Source organism: Hesperophylax consimilis, chromosome 3 (assembly GCF_061612785.1).
Source record: "Hesperophylax consimilis isolate HC1 chromosome 3, BYU_Hcon_1.0, whole genome shotgun sequence".
Lineage (NCBI taxonomy): Eukaryota > Metazoa > Arthropoda > Insecta > Trichoptera > Limnephilidae > Hesperophylax > Hesperophylax consimilis.
In genome coordinates this window covers 1,428,331-1,446,488 of record NC_142838.1, presented here as the reverse complement: position 1 = coordinate 1,446,488, position 18,158 = coordinate 1,428,331, and the positions used below count along the sequence as shown (strand labels likewise).

Sequence of the window (18,158 nt, the reverse complement as noted above, 5' to 3'; positions counted from 1 at the left end):
TTAAATAGGTTTAACTGAAAATAAGAAAGCGATGAAAATAAAAGATAAATTAAATAATTATTTTAAAAAGAAATTTTAAACAGAATTGAAATGAAAAAAAAAGAATAATAAAGCAAATGAACTTATTTAATGATGTCAGGTATTCTTTAAAATAATTCTGTCCCTTCATAAATAACCAATACTGAATATATAATATTATGTACATGATCACATACAGGAAGGGAATTGGTGTAGGTGAATCTTGTAAACATAAAGATAAAAATAAAAATAAGGTAGGATACAAATAAAAATAATAGATAATGTTAGGGATAATAGAAAATAAAAATAAAAATAATCGCATCAGCCTAATATAAAGTTTTTGTTGAAAGTTAAATTATTATAAGCAATAATTATTGGCCTGAAATATCAATACAAATTGAAAATATATCACGAGTAAAAATAAATGCCGCTGACGGGAATTGAACCCGCACCTCCAGATGTCCGGTCAGGTGCTCTGGACCACTGAGCTACGTCGGCTTATTTCCAAGACACCAAATAATTGTATATGTACTAGTACCTTAATCAACAATTACTGCTTATTATATTTTTCCACCTGCAAACAACTAACTTTACGTTTGTAGGAATGGCTTTGTTAGTGCTAAATTTCCCACTAGTATATCTACATTGTAAAGTTGGTTGTTTACAGGTGAAAAAATATAATAAGCAGAAATTGTTGATTGAAGTACTAGTGCATATTGAATTATTTGGCGTGTTAGAAATATGCCGACCTAGCTCAGTGGTCCAGAGCACGTGACCGGACATCAGAAGGTGCGGGTACAATTTTTTTCGGCGGCATTTATTTTTACTAATGATATATTTTCAATTTGTATTGATATTTCAGGCGACTAATTATTACTTTTAATAATTTGTTATCCTTTGTGCTATGCAAAAAAAAAATTGTCTAAACATTAGTTCATAATTAAAAAAATAATAAGTATTTGTAAGTTTTTAAGATCATTTAAAAAAATCTCCTTTTTTTAAATAAATATCGACTCCACTTTTGTCAATAATATTATAAAAAATTTAATATCAATGGTAATGGAGGGAACAATAGCGAAAGTAAAATCATGTAATGTCCAAAGTTTTAAGTATAGTGTCCTCAGCGCGCAAGTCGTAACTTCTCCAAGCGTGAACTTTCTAATAAAAGTGTGTATGTATATCTAAAGTGACGGGTTGGATAAGTATGTTTTCTGTTTATAAATAGTAAAATTAGAGTCTCGGAACTCATAATAAATTGTACGTCGTCCTTGGGGTGATTTTTCACAAACGGTGCAAAACAAATTATCCAATTATTATTATTATAAGGGGCTGAAAATCATTAGATCTCCCGGCCATTACAATCAAATAAAAAAAAACCTTTTTTGATTCTCCGAAAATATGTAAATATTTATAATTTATACATCCTCGATAACGTTTTTTTTACATTTATTGGAACTTGTTATCCAGTTCAAAAGTATGTTTTATTATTCAATATCCTTTCAACATAAAAAACATTGTAACGAGAACAGTAAACACCCTTTCAACAAATCACTTTTCTCATCAAATTCGCCCGCCGCACGAGATTGGATATAATTGATATTAAAAAGCGAAAAAGCGCAATTTGTTCAAGTGAATATTCCTTTTTTCATGGAATCGCGGTCGGTTGATAAAAAAACAATCCTGGGGAATCTTTTTCGTCGAACAAAGGGTAGGAAAAAACTCAGTCATTATTCATTTTCGTTTTTAATTTCACTTTTGTCGGTTCAACGATGATACATTCGTATTCGTTTTCAGAATTCTATTATTCTACTAGAATTCCAGAAAATAACGCATGTTTTTACGCTACAAATCTATTCGATACTAATATTGTATATCTCGAGGCTGATTTTATACGACTGTGTTGCTTATCTGATTGCAGATACTTCATACGTTTTATGATTTCGCGCAATAGTTCAAACTGCCAGGAGCGAGTAGATTAATGGAATAATCGTCTAGACAATGTGTGAGGCTGAAGAAAATGAGGGAGGGAAAGGAGAAAGGCAAGAGAAAGTTTGGGCCTGCTGAATTCTGGTCATCAAGCACGACTTACGTCAGTTTTTTTACGTTCACTCCACACAGAAGGACCAATGTCATCTTTAGGGATGCTGTGTGGAGGGTCAAGAGTCATTGTACGTTGCAGCATTACAATTACTTTGTTCTGTCAGCATATGTTATTTTTATGATTATTGATTTATCCCCTACAATTCTTGTGAAAATAGGTGTTGTGAGAGCACTGGAACTGCAGTGAACGAGTACATATTTCATAATCCAGCTTAATTTTAGGCATAGGAAATTGTTCAAATTACGTATAATATTTTACGTGATTTTTAATATATATTTCTTTACGTATTTATTTTGTGATATTTTTTCCCGATATAACATATTTTTTTTACCTACCTAAAAACAAATCCGTCTAAATTCAGTTTTTAATTTCCGTATTTTTAATTTCAGATATGACCTACAAGCCACGGCAGCCCCTTCCTGAAGGTAAATATGCTCCATTTTCTCTAAATGAAATTTCCATTTGGCTACAACTCTCTTTTTTATGTGTAAGTGTTTTAAATGTACAGTCGTGTCTATCTTCAATTTAGCAGAGCGAAGCGGAGAGGCAGCTTTTGTCGTTTTTACGCGCCGTATCTCGAGGTAAAATGTTGATGTACCGCTTCTTGTTTACACTGCTGATGCTTAGGAATGGGTACGATAACTTGCTTTGTTTTACTTTTGTCAAAACTTACTAGTTACTCGAGACGTCTACCATTTTGCTCAAACGCCTTGATAAGAATTTTATTTAGCAGTCGTTATTCAAATTACGGATGTGAAAATTAGTTGTATCGTTAAACATATTTTCGAAATTTATTGCAGATTATCAGTGATATCAACAGTGTCGCCTTATTTATGAAACTACAATCACGTTGACGGGAAAATGTCATGCAAGCTTCCAATACGGAGAAATGACTGGGCCACAACTCAATAACAAGAAATAGGAACGATCTTAAAACTCCAAATGTGTCGCACATAGGTGACCTTTCGTCTATCCGGGATATTCTGAGTATTTGGTTTCTGATTATTTTTCATTTCTGTTTGCAAAAAGACGTGACTAAACGAGATCTAATGCTACGTATACATCCGCGAGCTAAACTGCCAAACTGAACCTCACCTTAGGTACGGGAAAGGAACGAAGCTACCGCTACAAATATAATTATACAAAACATAAGGCAGTAATAAAAAGTTGTTTCGTCCCTTTCCCGTAATTCGTGGTACGGTTCTAATTTCGATTCGCAAATGTATACGTACCCTAAAACAAGGCTGATTGTGTTTTACACACTTAGTCCAGTCAAATCCTCCGTAAGTATGATAAGGCGACTCCAGTCACTTTTTGCTTTACCAATCCATATCCTAATCCCGATCTCTCTCCTTATTTCGTTTTAGATGAAAGCATATATATAACACTCGTGCCCAAAACTTAGTAGGTGTAGCATTTAATACTTTTGCTTTATCGATCAGCAACACTTTTTGTTTTACTCCCGTTATTGAATAAGCTTAGAATTTCATTTCCAATGCGTCATCCACATGGCTTAAAATTTAATGATTTATCTTTTACTATTATTAGTAATCAATAAAAGTCCCTTATCCATGATAATTCTCCTCAAATAGAGAAATAATCATATCCCGACACCTAATGTATAGTGATATGTTCCACTGCCTACATCTCATTTCAATACAATCCAATTTAATGAAATAGCGCAGAACCTATAAATTACCTACCAGAATCTACAGAGCTTAAGTTAAGCCCCGCAGTATTGTTCAGAGATGGCGGTTAAATATTTCACCCGTCAAATAAACAGGCAGTGTTCTAAAGTTAAGCGTGATTTACGCATCAGCACTTGTACTTGTTATGTATCTTCAATATTAGAACTTTAAGTTAACAATCTTAGAAGGTTCAATGGATGTCTTTTGACAACGTTCTTTATTTTACCTCTGATGTGGACTAAATTTATTATGATATTATTTATCATAGACGTTGAAACAAAATTACTACAAAGCGCTACATGATTCTATCCACAAGCCAACAGGGAATTGATATTCGTATAATATAAATATATTTTCATTTTACGTTATCATACAACATTAGAATATAACATAAAAGCTTAGGAAAAAGTGACTGGCTGACGCAATATCAGTTGGTAGCTCATTTGTTGAGAATTCGCTAATATTTGAGTACTAAATCTATATACTTTCTTAATTCTAAATACTTACTGAATAAGTAACTTTCTATAAGCAGTTATGTTAATGGCCTTGAAGTTTTTATCTTATTGTTGTTATAATATTACCAGACAGTGTATCATTACTATACAACTTTGTTATTGCCACGTGAAAATTCTTAACACTATTATTTTTTTATGAGAATACCGCACAAGATTCTATGAGACCATGGCAACCCCAATTGGGGTATGTTGTGAGGCTAAAGGTAGAGGAAGAAGAAGGATATGGTGGAGAGAAAGGTGGGGAATTGCCTGGCTATTCAGATATTAACAAAATAACATCATATATATAATTTTTTTAACTGAAAATGATGTTGTTTACTTGTATATTTAATTTGTCGCCACTAACCAGCGAGCAAATAAAACTATTCTCTGTTTTCGCGAGCAATATAAGAGTTTCGTGTTTACGACTTTGATTAGCTTGCTTACTGGAAATTTCGCCAACTTTACCCGTGTTCGTAAAAACACTCACTACCCTCCCAACAATAGAGTCGTAGAGAGTTTTTTTACAGTGATTACGTAGCATGTTAGTTAACTCTGTAACGCGTGCGTAATGTGGTAATTTTTGAAAAGTTTCAGCTTTCAGAAAAACAAACCGACTACGGGAAGGACCTGAAAAAAGAACCAAGATGAATTCGATAGAAACAATGGGTTTAATGGATATGATGCATTCAATGGATACAAAGAATATGGATTTGATAATTTCGAAAAAATCTATAAATCCGATGAATTTGATACATTCAAAGGATCCGATGAATTCATAAGTTCGATGGATTTGATAGATTCAAAGGATCCGATGAATTCATAATTTCGATGGATTATGTTATGAATTTAACCAAAATACGATATATTAAATTAAACAAAGATGAGATTAAATAAATTACTGAGACACTGGTCTTATCCATTTTTATGTGACACCTCACAAGAGCGCCCAGTGTAAAGGGAGGGTAGCTATATCACCACCCTGTTGGGCAGCGTTATGAGGCGGGTTAAGGTAGGGGATGTAGTAAGGGATTTATTAATGTGGGTCTTGAAGAGACCCGGATTATATATAGGAAGAAAAACAGAGGGGGAGTGGTCTCCCTAAGGATAGCTCTGAAGTAAGTAAGTAAATATATGTACTTAAACAGATAGACCTTTCTCTAATATAAATTTGTTACGAGGTCAATCATGATATTTTTCTAAATTGCGAAATTTTTTTTGATATAACCTTCATTTTTGTGAAATCTTAAAATTTGGTTTAGTTGAATAAATGCTTAAAAAAACAAACCTTGATAATATATAAAATTGAAACTCTTGTTTTACTTGTGAATGTTAAAATTTTAATAAACCTTCAAATTGTTCATACATATTTAGAACTGGTCTCTGATACCACGGATATATAATATATCATTATTAAGTAAAATACCTATATTTAAGTTAGTAAAAATGACATTGTTGAAAAACATATGTTACAATAATAGAACAGTTTCTAATACAAGAAACCGTAAATATGTATGAGTGTTATAAAGATATGGCATAATATAGTGACGGCCGGCATAGTCCAGTGGTAACGCATTGGACTGCCATTCCGAAGGTCGCGGGTTCGAACCCGGCGTGCGCAAATAAATTTTATTTGATTAATTTGTGTTATTTCACAATTAATTAATTAAAATAATATATAGTATATTTGCGGCACGTTCCAGAGTGGAAGATACTACCAGTATCGCCCTGGTGTAAGACCACCATTCAGAATTGAAACGTTGCTCCAAATGGCTTTAGCCGTGTTTAGTGACTAGATCTGAATAGCCAGGTACTTCCCCACCTTCCTCTTTCCCTTCCCCACTTACCTTCAGCCTCACAACATCCCCCAATTAGGGATGCCATAGTCTCACTGGCTCCAGACGGGAGCAGTTGGGACTCTTGTGAGGTATTCACTATAAAAATAAAAATAAATTATATTTTAAGTTGTGCATAACCTGCCTCGCTAGGCAAACCTGTGTTGAGGCAGATATTTTAGATAATTATTTCTCTCATTTTGTCTATGGTTTACTTACAAATGTTGAATATAGGTTCCTATACAGCAATACATTATTTTAGGTTGCATTTTTATTAGCATATACACAATACAAATACAGCAATTTTTATAACCATAAATGCTACAATAACTGTCAGTGACAAGGCGTTTGAGTGAGGGCACCAGTATATGCTTGATCATTTGAATAAATCCACATTTTAATATTTCTTAAAACTCTTTCTGTGTTTGATTCAGTTTAATATTTTCTGGGGGCATGTTGAATATTTTTGTGGCAAAGTATCTAAAGCTACGTTGACCGAAGGTGGAAGAAAGTTCTGGAGCTTGCAATATGTCTTTGTTCGAATTACGCGTAAATCGTAAGTTAATTTTTTTCGTAAAGTACGTGTTTGTTTTTAAAGAGATGCACGAAGATATTTTTTACATTGATCTGTCGAACATCATATACTCTCATTATGTGGAAAATTAAGTTACTGCTTGCAGTTTGAGAATAATTTTCATAATTGTTTCCTGCGCTTTTTCAACAGGATCTAGAGCTGATGAAGTACACCCTCCCCATGCAATTATTCCATACTCAATGATGGATTGGGTGATTGCAAAATAAATCGTTTTCAGAATTTGTAAGTTAAGGAAGTTCCTTATGGATCCGAAGAAATGTATTGTTTTCTTATTTTATTTGCAATGATCTGAGTATGTTGATTCCATTTGAGGTATGGGTCAATGGTGAGGCTCTTGTGAGGTGTCACATAAAAATGGATAAGACCAGTGTTTCAGTAATTTACAGTCATCTTTGTTTAATTTAATATTTCGTATTTTGGTTAAATTCATAATATAATCCATCGAAATTATGAATTCATCGGATCCTTTGAATCCATCAAATCCATTGAACTAATGAATTCATTAATTGTTATAATATAGAGTTGCACAACTTCGCTGTAACCCAAACAAGCATCCTCCTGTTATAGTCTAGAGTTGCACAACTTCGCTGTAACCCAAGCAAGCATCATCCTGTTATAGTCTATAGTTGCACATCTTCGCTGTAACCCAAAAAAGCATCATCCTATTATAGTCTAGAGTTGCACATTCCGCAACCAATCGAACCAGTCGAATTATAATTCGTTTGACTTCGGGTGGTTTGTATACAAATAATTATTTGTATACAAACCACCCGAAGTCAAACGGATAGACCAAATAAGGTTATACAAGGACCGTATTACTCCCTGACTTCCATGTCCTGCTAACTGCATTCCGTTCATCTACAGATTCAGCAGTTGTGTAATGTTATAATCTCAGCAGACTATGTACAATATGTCCAGATCCTGAGAGGCTTATTAAATGCTAACTCCGATGAAGTCCCCATGCCTAAGTTGGGAACAAGAAGGCTTATATCCCATTTGGTCGTAATCAGCCATTATACGGTTTTTTTAAAGATTTAACTCGGTGTGGTTAATTTTACCCCATGAGTATACTCTATCGAGATAACCATCAATTTTCTTCTTCAATGCCTTCCGGGCCTTTGGAGTTCTGTACGCTTTGGGGTTTTGTCAAACAAGAAGCTTTTGAGGACTTTACTGTCATTCGCATAACCACAATAAAAATAAAATAGGAGATATAACTGATCCCTGCGGGACACCTTCATTTGTCGAATGTGTAGAAGATGTAAAACCATCTGGTCGTTAATCAAACCAGCAACCTCCTGGTCCAAATTCAAATGCGTAGACCATTTCTCTGCGGAGGTCGTCATTAGTGCAGTATTCGCGATCCGCAGGTTTAGTCATTACGTGGTTTAAGACACCTTTACACGAGTCGGTAGTGTGGTGGTATGGCAGTTACCCCACAAGACATACTGCCCCCGAGGGAGCCCGCCCCGGGGCCCTGCGACACATTAACATTTAACTTAATGCGACTTTGAGCATAGTTGGGTGTACTGGCAGGGTGTTCGCCGTGAAGCGAATCTGAGTCGCGCTGCGGCCCGTTCTTGTTAGTGCCATCTTGCGGGGAAATGTGAACCGGTTCATTATATCTCCAACAAACGCTGGAGATTAACGTTTAAATGGCTTCGCATTGAAGACTTCGGGATTAGTTCCGACAATCGTGTTTGTTTGTTGGAGTTAATCGCGATTAAATAGTTTGCTGCGCAGGTCACTTCAAATGATCACATCGATTAACTTGTTACTGTACCAAACTATGAAAAAAATCCACCTTTAATTATATTTCTGTTCCAATTCTTTATAACGTTATTCTTACTAAAAGTTTTCCCAAATTGTGTGTAAAAAATCAATCCTACTTAAAACCATGCCCAACGCGCAATTTCTCATTATTAAGGTGAAATTTAACTAAACCGCGCCCAAATAATATTTTTTTTCGATTATATGGTTAATAATATAACTTATCATAATAAAATTATGTTTTTAAAGTCAAATCATTGAAAGAAAATATAGCCTTCTATAATAATGAACTATGCTTAAAAATATCCTCCTCTTTAATAATTTAAAAGCGTGAACTCTAACCTGGCGCAACAGAGTATACAGAATATTTTGAAAACGTTTCGCTGCTTACGTACATACTTACCTGTTTCAAAGCACTCGTAAATTGTGGAAGAGAATAACTCGGAGTGGAAAGTTTCTTGTTGTACCAACCACTGTCTCAATTCGTCATTTTTTGACGACGGTTTTTGGAAGAAAAACTTTGTTTGAGTTTTTTATTATAATAATGTCTACGAAAACGAAAGGAGTCGAGGCAATTTTTGTTTAGGATTTACATTTAGACTGCTCAAATATTTTCTTTTTTGAAACTGATTTAACCAAAACTGTCATATTCGTCTTAGTTAAACTAGAGGTTCGTTAAATTCAAGATGAAATCTGGTTTTTATTTATAAAATTCAACCCACAGAAGACCGATAAAGTATTAAATTTAATGATTTTTTATATAAAAATTTGCGTTTTTTTAATTATAATATATCTCAATCATATATAAGTCAAACGCGAGGTGCGAGGTTCTTTGTTTCCCTAAATGATGGCTCAATTATTGTAAAAACGTTTTCTCGATGTAATTTAAGCTGGTCGCATATCAGGTTTACGTACACGGAACCATCGGACGCATATTTCACTGTCTGTTACCCCGGCTGCCCCATAACTCAGCCGGCGCGGGGTGATCTGCCGGAGGCCGCCCCTGCCTTACCCCATCTCACGGGGTTCTCCGGGACTGGGACAAAAAAACAAACCAACCTCTTACAGATCACTTAGCCAATCAGTAATAAGTAATTTACAGTCATCTTTGTTTAATTTAATATTTCGTATTTTGGTTAAATTCATAATATAATCCATCGAAATTATGAATTCATCGGATCCTTTGAATCCATCAAATCCATTGAACTAATGAATTCATTAATTGTTATAATATAGAGTTGCACAACTTCGCTGTAACCCAAACAAGCATCCTCCTGTTATAGTCTAGAGTTGCACAACTTCGCTGTAACCCAAGCAAGCATCATCCTGTTATAGTCTATAGTTGCACATCTTCGCTGTAACCCAAAAAAGCATCATCCTATTATAGTCTAGAGTTGCACATTCCGCAACCAATCGAACCAGTCGAATTATAATTCGTTTGACTTCGGGTGGTTTGTATACAAATAATTATTTGTATACAAACCACCCGAAGTCAAACGGATAGACCAAATAAGGTTATACAAGGACCGTATTACTCCCTGACTTCCATGTCCTGCTAACTGCATTCCGTTCATCTACAGATTCAGCAGTTGTGTAATGTTATAATCTCAGCAGACTATGTACAATATGTCCAGATCCTGAGAGGCTTATTAAATGCTAACTCCGATGAAGTCCCCATGCCTAAGTTGGGAACAAGAAGGCTTATATCCCATTTGGTCGTAATCAGCCATTATACGGTTTTTTTAAAGATTTAACTCGGTGTGGTTAATTTTACCCCATGAGTATACTCTATCGAGATAACCATCAATTTTCTTCTTCAATGCCTTCCGGGCCTTTGGAGTTCTGTACGCTTTGGGGTTTTGTCAAACAAGAAGCTTTTGAGGACTTTACTGTCATTCGCATAACCACAATAAAAATAAAATAGGAGATATAACTGATCCCTGCGGGACACCTTCATTTGTCGAATGTGTAGAAGATGTAAAACCATCTGGTCGTTAATCAAACCAGCAACCTCCTGGTCCAAATTCAAATGCGTAGACCATTTCTCTGCGGAGGTCGTCATTAGTGCAGTATTCGCGATCCGCAGGTTTAGTCATTACGTGGTTTAAGACACCTTTACACGAGTCGGTAGTGTGGTGGTATGGCAGTTACCCCACAAGACATACTGCCCCCGAGGGAGCCCGCCCCGGGGCCCTGCGACACATTAACATTTAACTTAATGCGACTTTGAGCATAGTTGGGTGTACTGGCAGGGTGTTCGCCGTGAAGCGAATCTGAGTCGCGCTGCGGCCCGTTCTTGTTAGTGCCATCTTGCGGGGAAATGTGAACCGGTTCATTATATCTCCAACAAACGCTGGAGATTAACGTTTAAATGGCTTCGCATTGAAGACTTCGGGATTAGTTCCGACAATCGTGTTTGTTTGTTGGAGTTAATCGCGATTAAATAGTTTGCTGCGCAGGTCACTTCAAATGATCACATCGATTAACTTGTTACTGTACCAAACTATGAAAAAAATCCACCTTTAATTATATTTCTGTTCCAATTCTTTATAACGTTATTCTTACTAAAAGTTTTCCCAAATTGTGTGTAAAAAATCAATCCTACTTAAAACCATGCCCAACGCGCAATTTCTCATTATTAAGGTGAAATTTAACTAAACCGCGCCCAAATAATATTTTTTTTCGATTATATGGTTAATAATATAACTTATCATAATAAAATTATGTTTTTAAAGTCAAATCATTGAAAGAAAATATAGCCTTCTATAATAATGAACTATGCTTAAAAATATCCTCCTCTTTAATAATTTAAAAGCGTGAACTCTAACCTGGCGCAACAGAGTATACAGAATATTTTGAAAACGTTTCGCTGCTTACGTACATACTTACCTGTTTCAAAGCACTCGTAAATTGTGGAAGAGAATAACTCGGAGTGGAAAGTTTCTTGTTGTACCAACCACTGTCTCAATTCGTCATTTTTTGACGACGGTTTTTGGAAGAAAAACTTTGTTTGAGTTTTTTATTATAATAATGTCTACGAAAACGAAAGGAGTCGAGGCAATTTTTGTTTAGGATTTACATTTAGACTGCTCAAATATTTTCTTTTTTGAAACTGATTTAACCAAAACTGTCATATTCGTCTTAGTTAAACTAGAGGTTCGTTAAATTCAAGATGAAATCTGGTTTTTATTTATAAAATTCAACCCACAGAAGACCGATAAAGTATTAAATTTAATGATTTTTTATATAAAAATTTGCGTTTTTTTAATTATAATATATCTCAATCATATATAAGTCAAACGCGAGGTGCGAGGTTCTTTGTTTCCCTAAATGATGGCTCAATTATTGTAAAAACGTTTTCTCGATGTAATTTAAGCTGGTCGCATATCAGGTTTACGTACACGGAACCATCGGACGCATATTTCACTGTCTGTTACCCCGGCTGCCCCATAACTCAGCCGGCGCGGGGTGATCTGCCGGAGGCCGCCCCTGCCTTACCCCATCTCACGGGGTTCTCCGGGACTGGGACAAAAAAACAAACCAACCTCTTACAGATCACTTAGCCAATCAGACTATTCATTCCTTAAATCATTCTGTTCCCGGGTCTTTCTCAGACCAAATGAATTAACTAATTATTTCCATGTATATCGTACAGGAATTAGCTCGGAAAAAGGTTTGTTGATTAATTTTTCATGCAAGCACCTTACAAGAGTCTCAACTGCCCAAAATCAATTTGAATACAATCTGACTAAAAAATTATACACATCTGTTGATCAAAATAAACAAAAAGTTTAGCTACATTTCTAGACTTAAGAAAAACTTTTGATACGGTAAATCACAATCTACTTATAAAAAAATGAATCAAATAGGTATCATAAAAATTTTTACTTGCTATCTCAAAGACTGAAAACAAAAAAAAACAATGATAGAGAATTTTTATACTACTGAAACGGGAATACAAAATGGAGTACCGCGGGGAACTGTGCTAGGCCCAATTCTCTTTCTAATATATATATATATATATATTTTTTTAATATTACATTTAGTTACAATAGTGACGTATTGCCCGTCTCACTAGGTGTGTAACGCCTGTGTTGAGATGGCAATTTACATAGTGGTTGTTAACTCGGTTTTAGATTATACAATATTGTGAAAATGTCAGATAAAATGAAATCAATTTTTTTTTGTTTATTTTTAAATTATACAATTCAAGAAGGAATGTAAAAGATGAGGGCGAAGCGATAATAATTTTAGGTAATTAATTAATAAAGTTTCAGTTTGACCAAGAGGCATATTTTTTATTTTTTTTATTTAAAGAAAGCAAGACAAAAAAATACATATTACAGTAAATAATAAAGTAAAAATACAGAAAAAAATTATACATATATGTTTATATATATATATATATATACAGTAGGCACACTTTTTAGTATGTTATGAAATTCTTCATATATATATTTTTATTTGAGGTAATCAATGATTTTATTTTTAAATAAAGTTTTGGTTTGTGTGTTTCTAATGTCGATAGGTAGAGAATTGAATAGTTTAATAGCATTGTATTTAAAGCTTTTTTGTCCATAGGAGGTTTGACAAACTGGGTTATTAAAAGATTTTATATATGAATGATTTATGTAACGATCCCTGGTAAAATTGTATCTTACGCTGATGATACAGCAATAATAGTGAATGGAAAATCCTGTACTGAAATTTTTTTGAAGACAGCAAAATGTATTACAAATGTTTCATCATGGCTAAAAAGTAATAAACTCTTCTTAAACTATAGTAAAACATTTTACCTAACCTTTTTTAAAAATAGTAAAAACCAACTCCTAAATAACCTTAAAATTAGAATACTTAATGCTAACTGTAATCAAGAAATATGCTCATCTTGCTTTGAACTTGAAAAAGTTAAAAAGATAAAATATTTGGGTGTATACGAGATACAAATTTAAATTGGCAATCACAAATTAATAATACCGTCTGTAAATTAAGATATCTTAAGTACATATTTTACAGACTAAAAGAAGTGCTCACTATTGACAAACTGAAAATTATTTATTTTTCTTTGGTGCAATCTTCACTCGTATACGGAATAATAGGATGGTGTGGTGCGCTTCATGCACATATAAAACCTTTACAAATAACTCAAAATGATATTATCAAAGTTATATATAATAGGAAAATAAACATTTTCAAAATATGAGTTATACAAAGAATCTAAACTATTCTGTCTCCGTAAACTACCTTTTTGCAAACTATGAAATATATCTTTAAAAACAAAAATAAATTCGAAATAAATGAAAACAGAATCAACATTAGGAATAATAATGTATTTTATACTTATTTATTGTTATTAAGTTTAATTTGTAGAACTCCATTTTATTTTTTTAATTTTTTTATATATTCAATAGAATTTTATACTCCCCAAACGAATATCAAACAAATGCAAACACACTGCAGTTTCATTGGACCTCGTACTTTTAAACTTTTACCGAAAAATATTCAAGTGCCAACAAAACTTACTCAATATTTAAAAGAGTTAAAATTATGGCTTTTAAATACAGCAGATGAATTTTTTTTATTTAATTTGTTTCACTTTATGTTTCTTACAAACTATACGCTTAATATTACACTAAACACTTATAACTTCACTATACACAATTGTAAACACTTTAAATACAAACCGCTTAGACAAATTGTAATCTTGTTCTTGTTTTATTTGCCCGAAGTTTCTTTCTTTCTAGGTACAATAATATAATGTATTTTAACTATATTACCGAACAGTCTGCGCCTTAGTGGGTTCTTATTGATTTTTATAATATTGTATGCACTTAATGTAAAAATTGGGAAAAATAAAGGTATTAAAAAAATAATGATAAAATAAATAAATATGGCATACCTATTTTTGTGGCACATCTGCCCTGGTGATGGACACTGCAATGCTGTCCGAAACGTTGGCTAAATAAGGAGTTAGCGCAACACGGCATAACACCCCAATAGCAAATAGCAAAAATACTTTTGGCCGTGAAAATCATTTATGGCATACCTAATTGGAATGCTAAGAAATTCCTGACTATACAAGTATTCTTTTGTATCCACTCTTTATTCAAGATTAGTCCTAGTTAGCGATGAGATTGTAAAATAAATTTTAAATGTGAAGAAACAATTAATAAATCAAACCTGGTCTTTTGGCTGCTACAGTCATTTCAAGCAATGTTTCAATTTCAAATGGTGGTCTTTTATTAGGGCGATACTTTGAATATCTACGACTCGTGAACGTGCTAATGTACAGTACATTCATATTATACGATCAAATTTTAAGGTAGAACATTTTAGGAAATGTGTAATTTCGTTTTGTTTTTAATATCTCAATGAAAAAAATTTCGACAGAATATATAATTTTCAATAACAAGGAAAATATTGTTTACGTTCCGAGAAGAATGAATAAAAAAACTCCCATGATTCCGTTCTGAAATTTGCTTCGTCTCATGTTACCAGTGGCTGAATAAGTCATAGGATTGTATCATCCCGTCGTGCACTAGCTCCTCCTTGCGCTATCGGATACCTTGAAATCTGCGAAACGTCAGATTCCAGCGAGTATCTTCCCAGGTACGTGGCGGTTCGCTGCTAATTTCTTACTTCAACAAGAGAGGGCGTAAAATTTCAAACTTTTCACGGGACCCTAAGTATTTCATTGTATAAGAATTCCGAGAAATAAAGGGATGGAACGTGATCGGCCTTAAGATGGCCGTTTTAATCCCGAAAAGAGGGATGTTTGTCTTGTACTACAAGTACATTATCTCAAGCAATGATTCATTTTTTCTTTTCAATGTTTTTTTTGCTGGAATATTTTACCATAATTTGCGTGGAAATATAATTCTTTTGGAGATTTATTTTCAACGAGTTTCATATTTCTATTACTCGGGATAAATACAAGCAGGTTTACGGGAGACCTTTTTATGATTAATCCGCTTTAACCTTTGTGAAAAAGCTAATTATCTTAAGCTCCGCCATTTTACGTATTATTTAAGTGCAAGTTTCTTTTACATTTACTATTTTCAAGGCACTGAAATGGTTAAAAGTACTAACAATTTCAAAAACGTTAAATTGCTTGGGGTGATTCTTGTATTGAAACGTATTTGTTGGTTCGACAGTAAAAAAAATGTAACTGTTAGTTTTCCAAGTACATTAAATGCTTCGCCATTCTCATATAAAAGATTTTTTCGATGAAATAAGATCATACAATTGTTAAGAAACTGTCAGCAGCAGACAATTTGTGTTTGGGGGAGTTTGAAAATATTTATTGTCATTATTAGAGGCTGGGCGGGCCTTTCGTGTGAATGTGACAGGAAAATACTGCAGAAGGAAATTCCTACTTTTGTGTTTACTATCACGTTTGCAAATATTTTTGACGCTTACTACCTGGAGTTTTCCATTGTTATGCACGTAGATTAATAAAACAAGTCTAGTTTGAGTGTTTAAACATACTTGTATTTATCAATGATATTATGTTCGGTCTCCTCTATGTGTTATGAAAAATGTGAATTTTTTATTAATTTATTAACAGTGAAAGTAAGAGAAGCCACACAAAACGTGAGATGCAGAAATGAAGTTAACCGATTGATTAGTATGTTCAATTCCTTTTGTAGAACTAAGCATAATAAACCGTATATTTTGGCAACACTCGAAATAGAAGAAAAATCATAGTTTTCGGAAAAACCCAATTCGGCGGTCTGATTACCATAATGTAGAAAAATATCGCTACTACCCTTTCCACCGCCGCACATATGAGTTTTTGCCATCATTCCGTGCTTCCCCCAAGGCAGCCAACAGTTGTGGATTCCCCCTCCCCACCTTCAACCATTACGATGGCAACCCCAACCACAAATGTCTACCCCTAAATTCACCCCAGCAGTCGCGTTTCTTTGCTACACAAAGCGTGGACAGGTTTCCTTGCGTACAGTGGGAGAACAATTTTCTCCATTGCAAACGAAATCAAATGAAACGTACATTTTAGGAAGATTAGACCGGTTCACGCCACCTTGGCCTTATTTGGCAAAATTACATACTAAAATTCTTTCACTTGAATGAAAAATAGTACACAATACTGTGAATTTAAAAGCGTTTTTTTAAATAGTGATAATATTAGCCTAACAGCATTAAAAACTCTCTACAAGAATGGTTGCAAAAATAACATTAATTATATAAAAACAATGAATTTAATTTGTCTATCATTATCGTGTTTAATTTGTAAAACTCCACTTAAATAAAAAAATTATATATATTATAATCTCATTGTTAAATTTAAAAAACACAGTTTGTTTATAAAAAAGTCCTGCTGTGTAATTATTACTACGCGTAATTATTAATACAGCTGTTTCGCCCTCTGAATAAAATATAAATGGTTATTAGTTATTACCATTAAAAGTTTTCCTCAATTTTTTTTATTGATTAAATATTAATGGTTATTAGTTATTACCCTTCAAAATTTCCCTCAGTTATTCTACTCATTGAATATTAATGGTTATTAGTTATTACCGTTAAAAGTTTCCTCAATTATTATACTGATTAAATATTAATAGTTATTAGTTATTACCCTTTAAGTTATCCCTCAATTATTATACTGGTTATATACTAATGGTTATAAGCTATTACCCTTAAACGTTTCCCTCGATTATTGTACTTATTAAATATGAGTGGTTATTAGTTATGACCCTTTCAAATTTCCCTCAGTTATTCTACTGATTAAATTTCAATTAATATTATTTATAAAAATGAAGTCTATCTGTTTTAATTATAACTTGTTTATAAAAAAAACTGTGCTTGGTAAAATGAATATTTAAAAAAAAAACCAAAATAAATTTCATTCTATCCACTCAAATGTTCCTTGCTACCGAGATCGTTTCTGCGAAATAAAATATCTTGTTTGTAAAAGAAGCAACATAGATGTAAGAAAGATCCCCCGTTTAACGTTGGCAAGCAATTAGGAAGTCTTTACTCAGCCGTACTCTCAAGGATGGGTATTCTATCAATAGGGCGGCTTACCTCGTGTGTCTGAATAAACGGATTATCCCATCAAAACGGTGCTTAAGCCCTTATAGAAACGCTTATTCATAAAAAGGAAAAAGCCATGGTTCTCCGTCTCGCACGAATGTCTACGTGATTATTGTGCTTTTTTCAAAACACGCGCCTGTTTGGTGTTAGGCGCTGGGTGCTCACTGAAAGGTTGTGGGAATTTGTTCTTGTTAAAACACCGGTCTGAGCTCGGGCTAAGCCGCGCTATATTACGCGTGGATTACGACATTATACCGGAATCCAGACAGGTTCCTGTGCCTATTTTTCAACGTAAAACCAAAGATAAATGCTTTTTTATGCGTGTGTTTCTTTTCCGCTGAATAAACGGTTTACCCGAGTAAGGCATGGTAAGGAACGGGGTGGGGGCGGGGTGGTGACTTCCTTTGTAGCGACGCACAGTGGGCTGAAAATCGCCTTTCATAGACATAGAGACTTGAATTTTCAAGGGTATTTTTTTTGGCTAGAAATGGATTCTGCTGATCATTACTATGCTATAAAATGTCGTACGAAGCAATTGCGTGTACAAATGAAGGAATTATAATTTTTTTAAGAATAATTTGTATGGCGCTGACATTAAAAATG

The 18,158-nt window shown here is 33.8% G+C and overlaps 1 protein-coding gene across 1 annotated transcript in view; it reads left to right on the top strand.

Annotated features, from left to right (window-relative positions):
- Window positions 1–18,158, top strand: part of LOC149424818 (agrin-like) — a 683,339-nt gene that overhangs the window by 376,044 nt on the left and 289,137 nt on the right. The window contains exon 2 of the mRNA XM_089647215.1: window positions 2,509–2,544. Within this exon, the coding sequence (XP_089503341.1) occupies window positions 2,509–2,544 (36 nt within the window). The remainder of the gene's footprint in view (window positions 1–2,508; window positions 2,545–18,158) is intronic.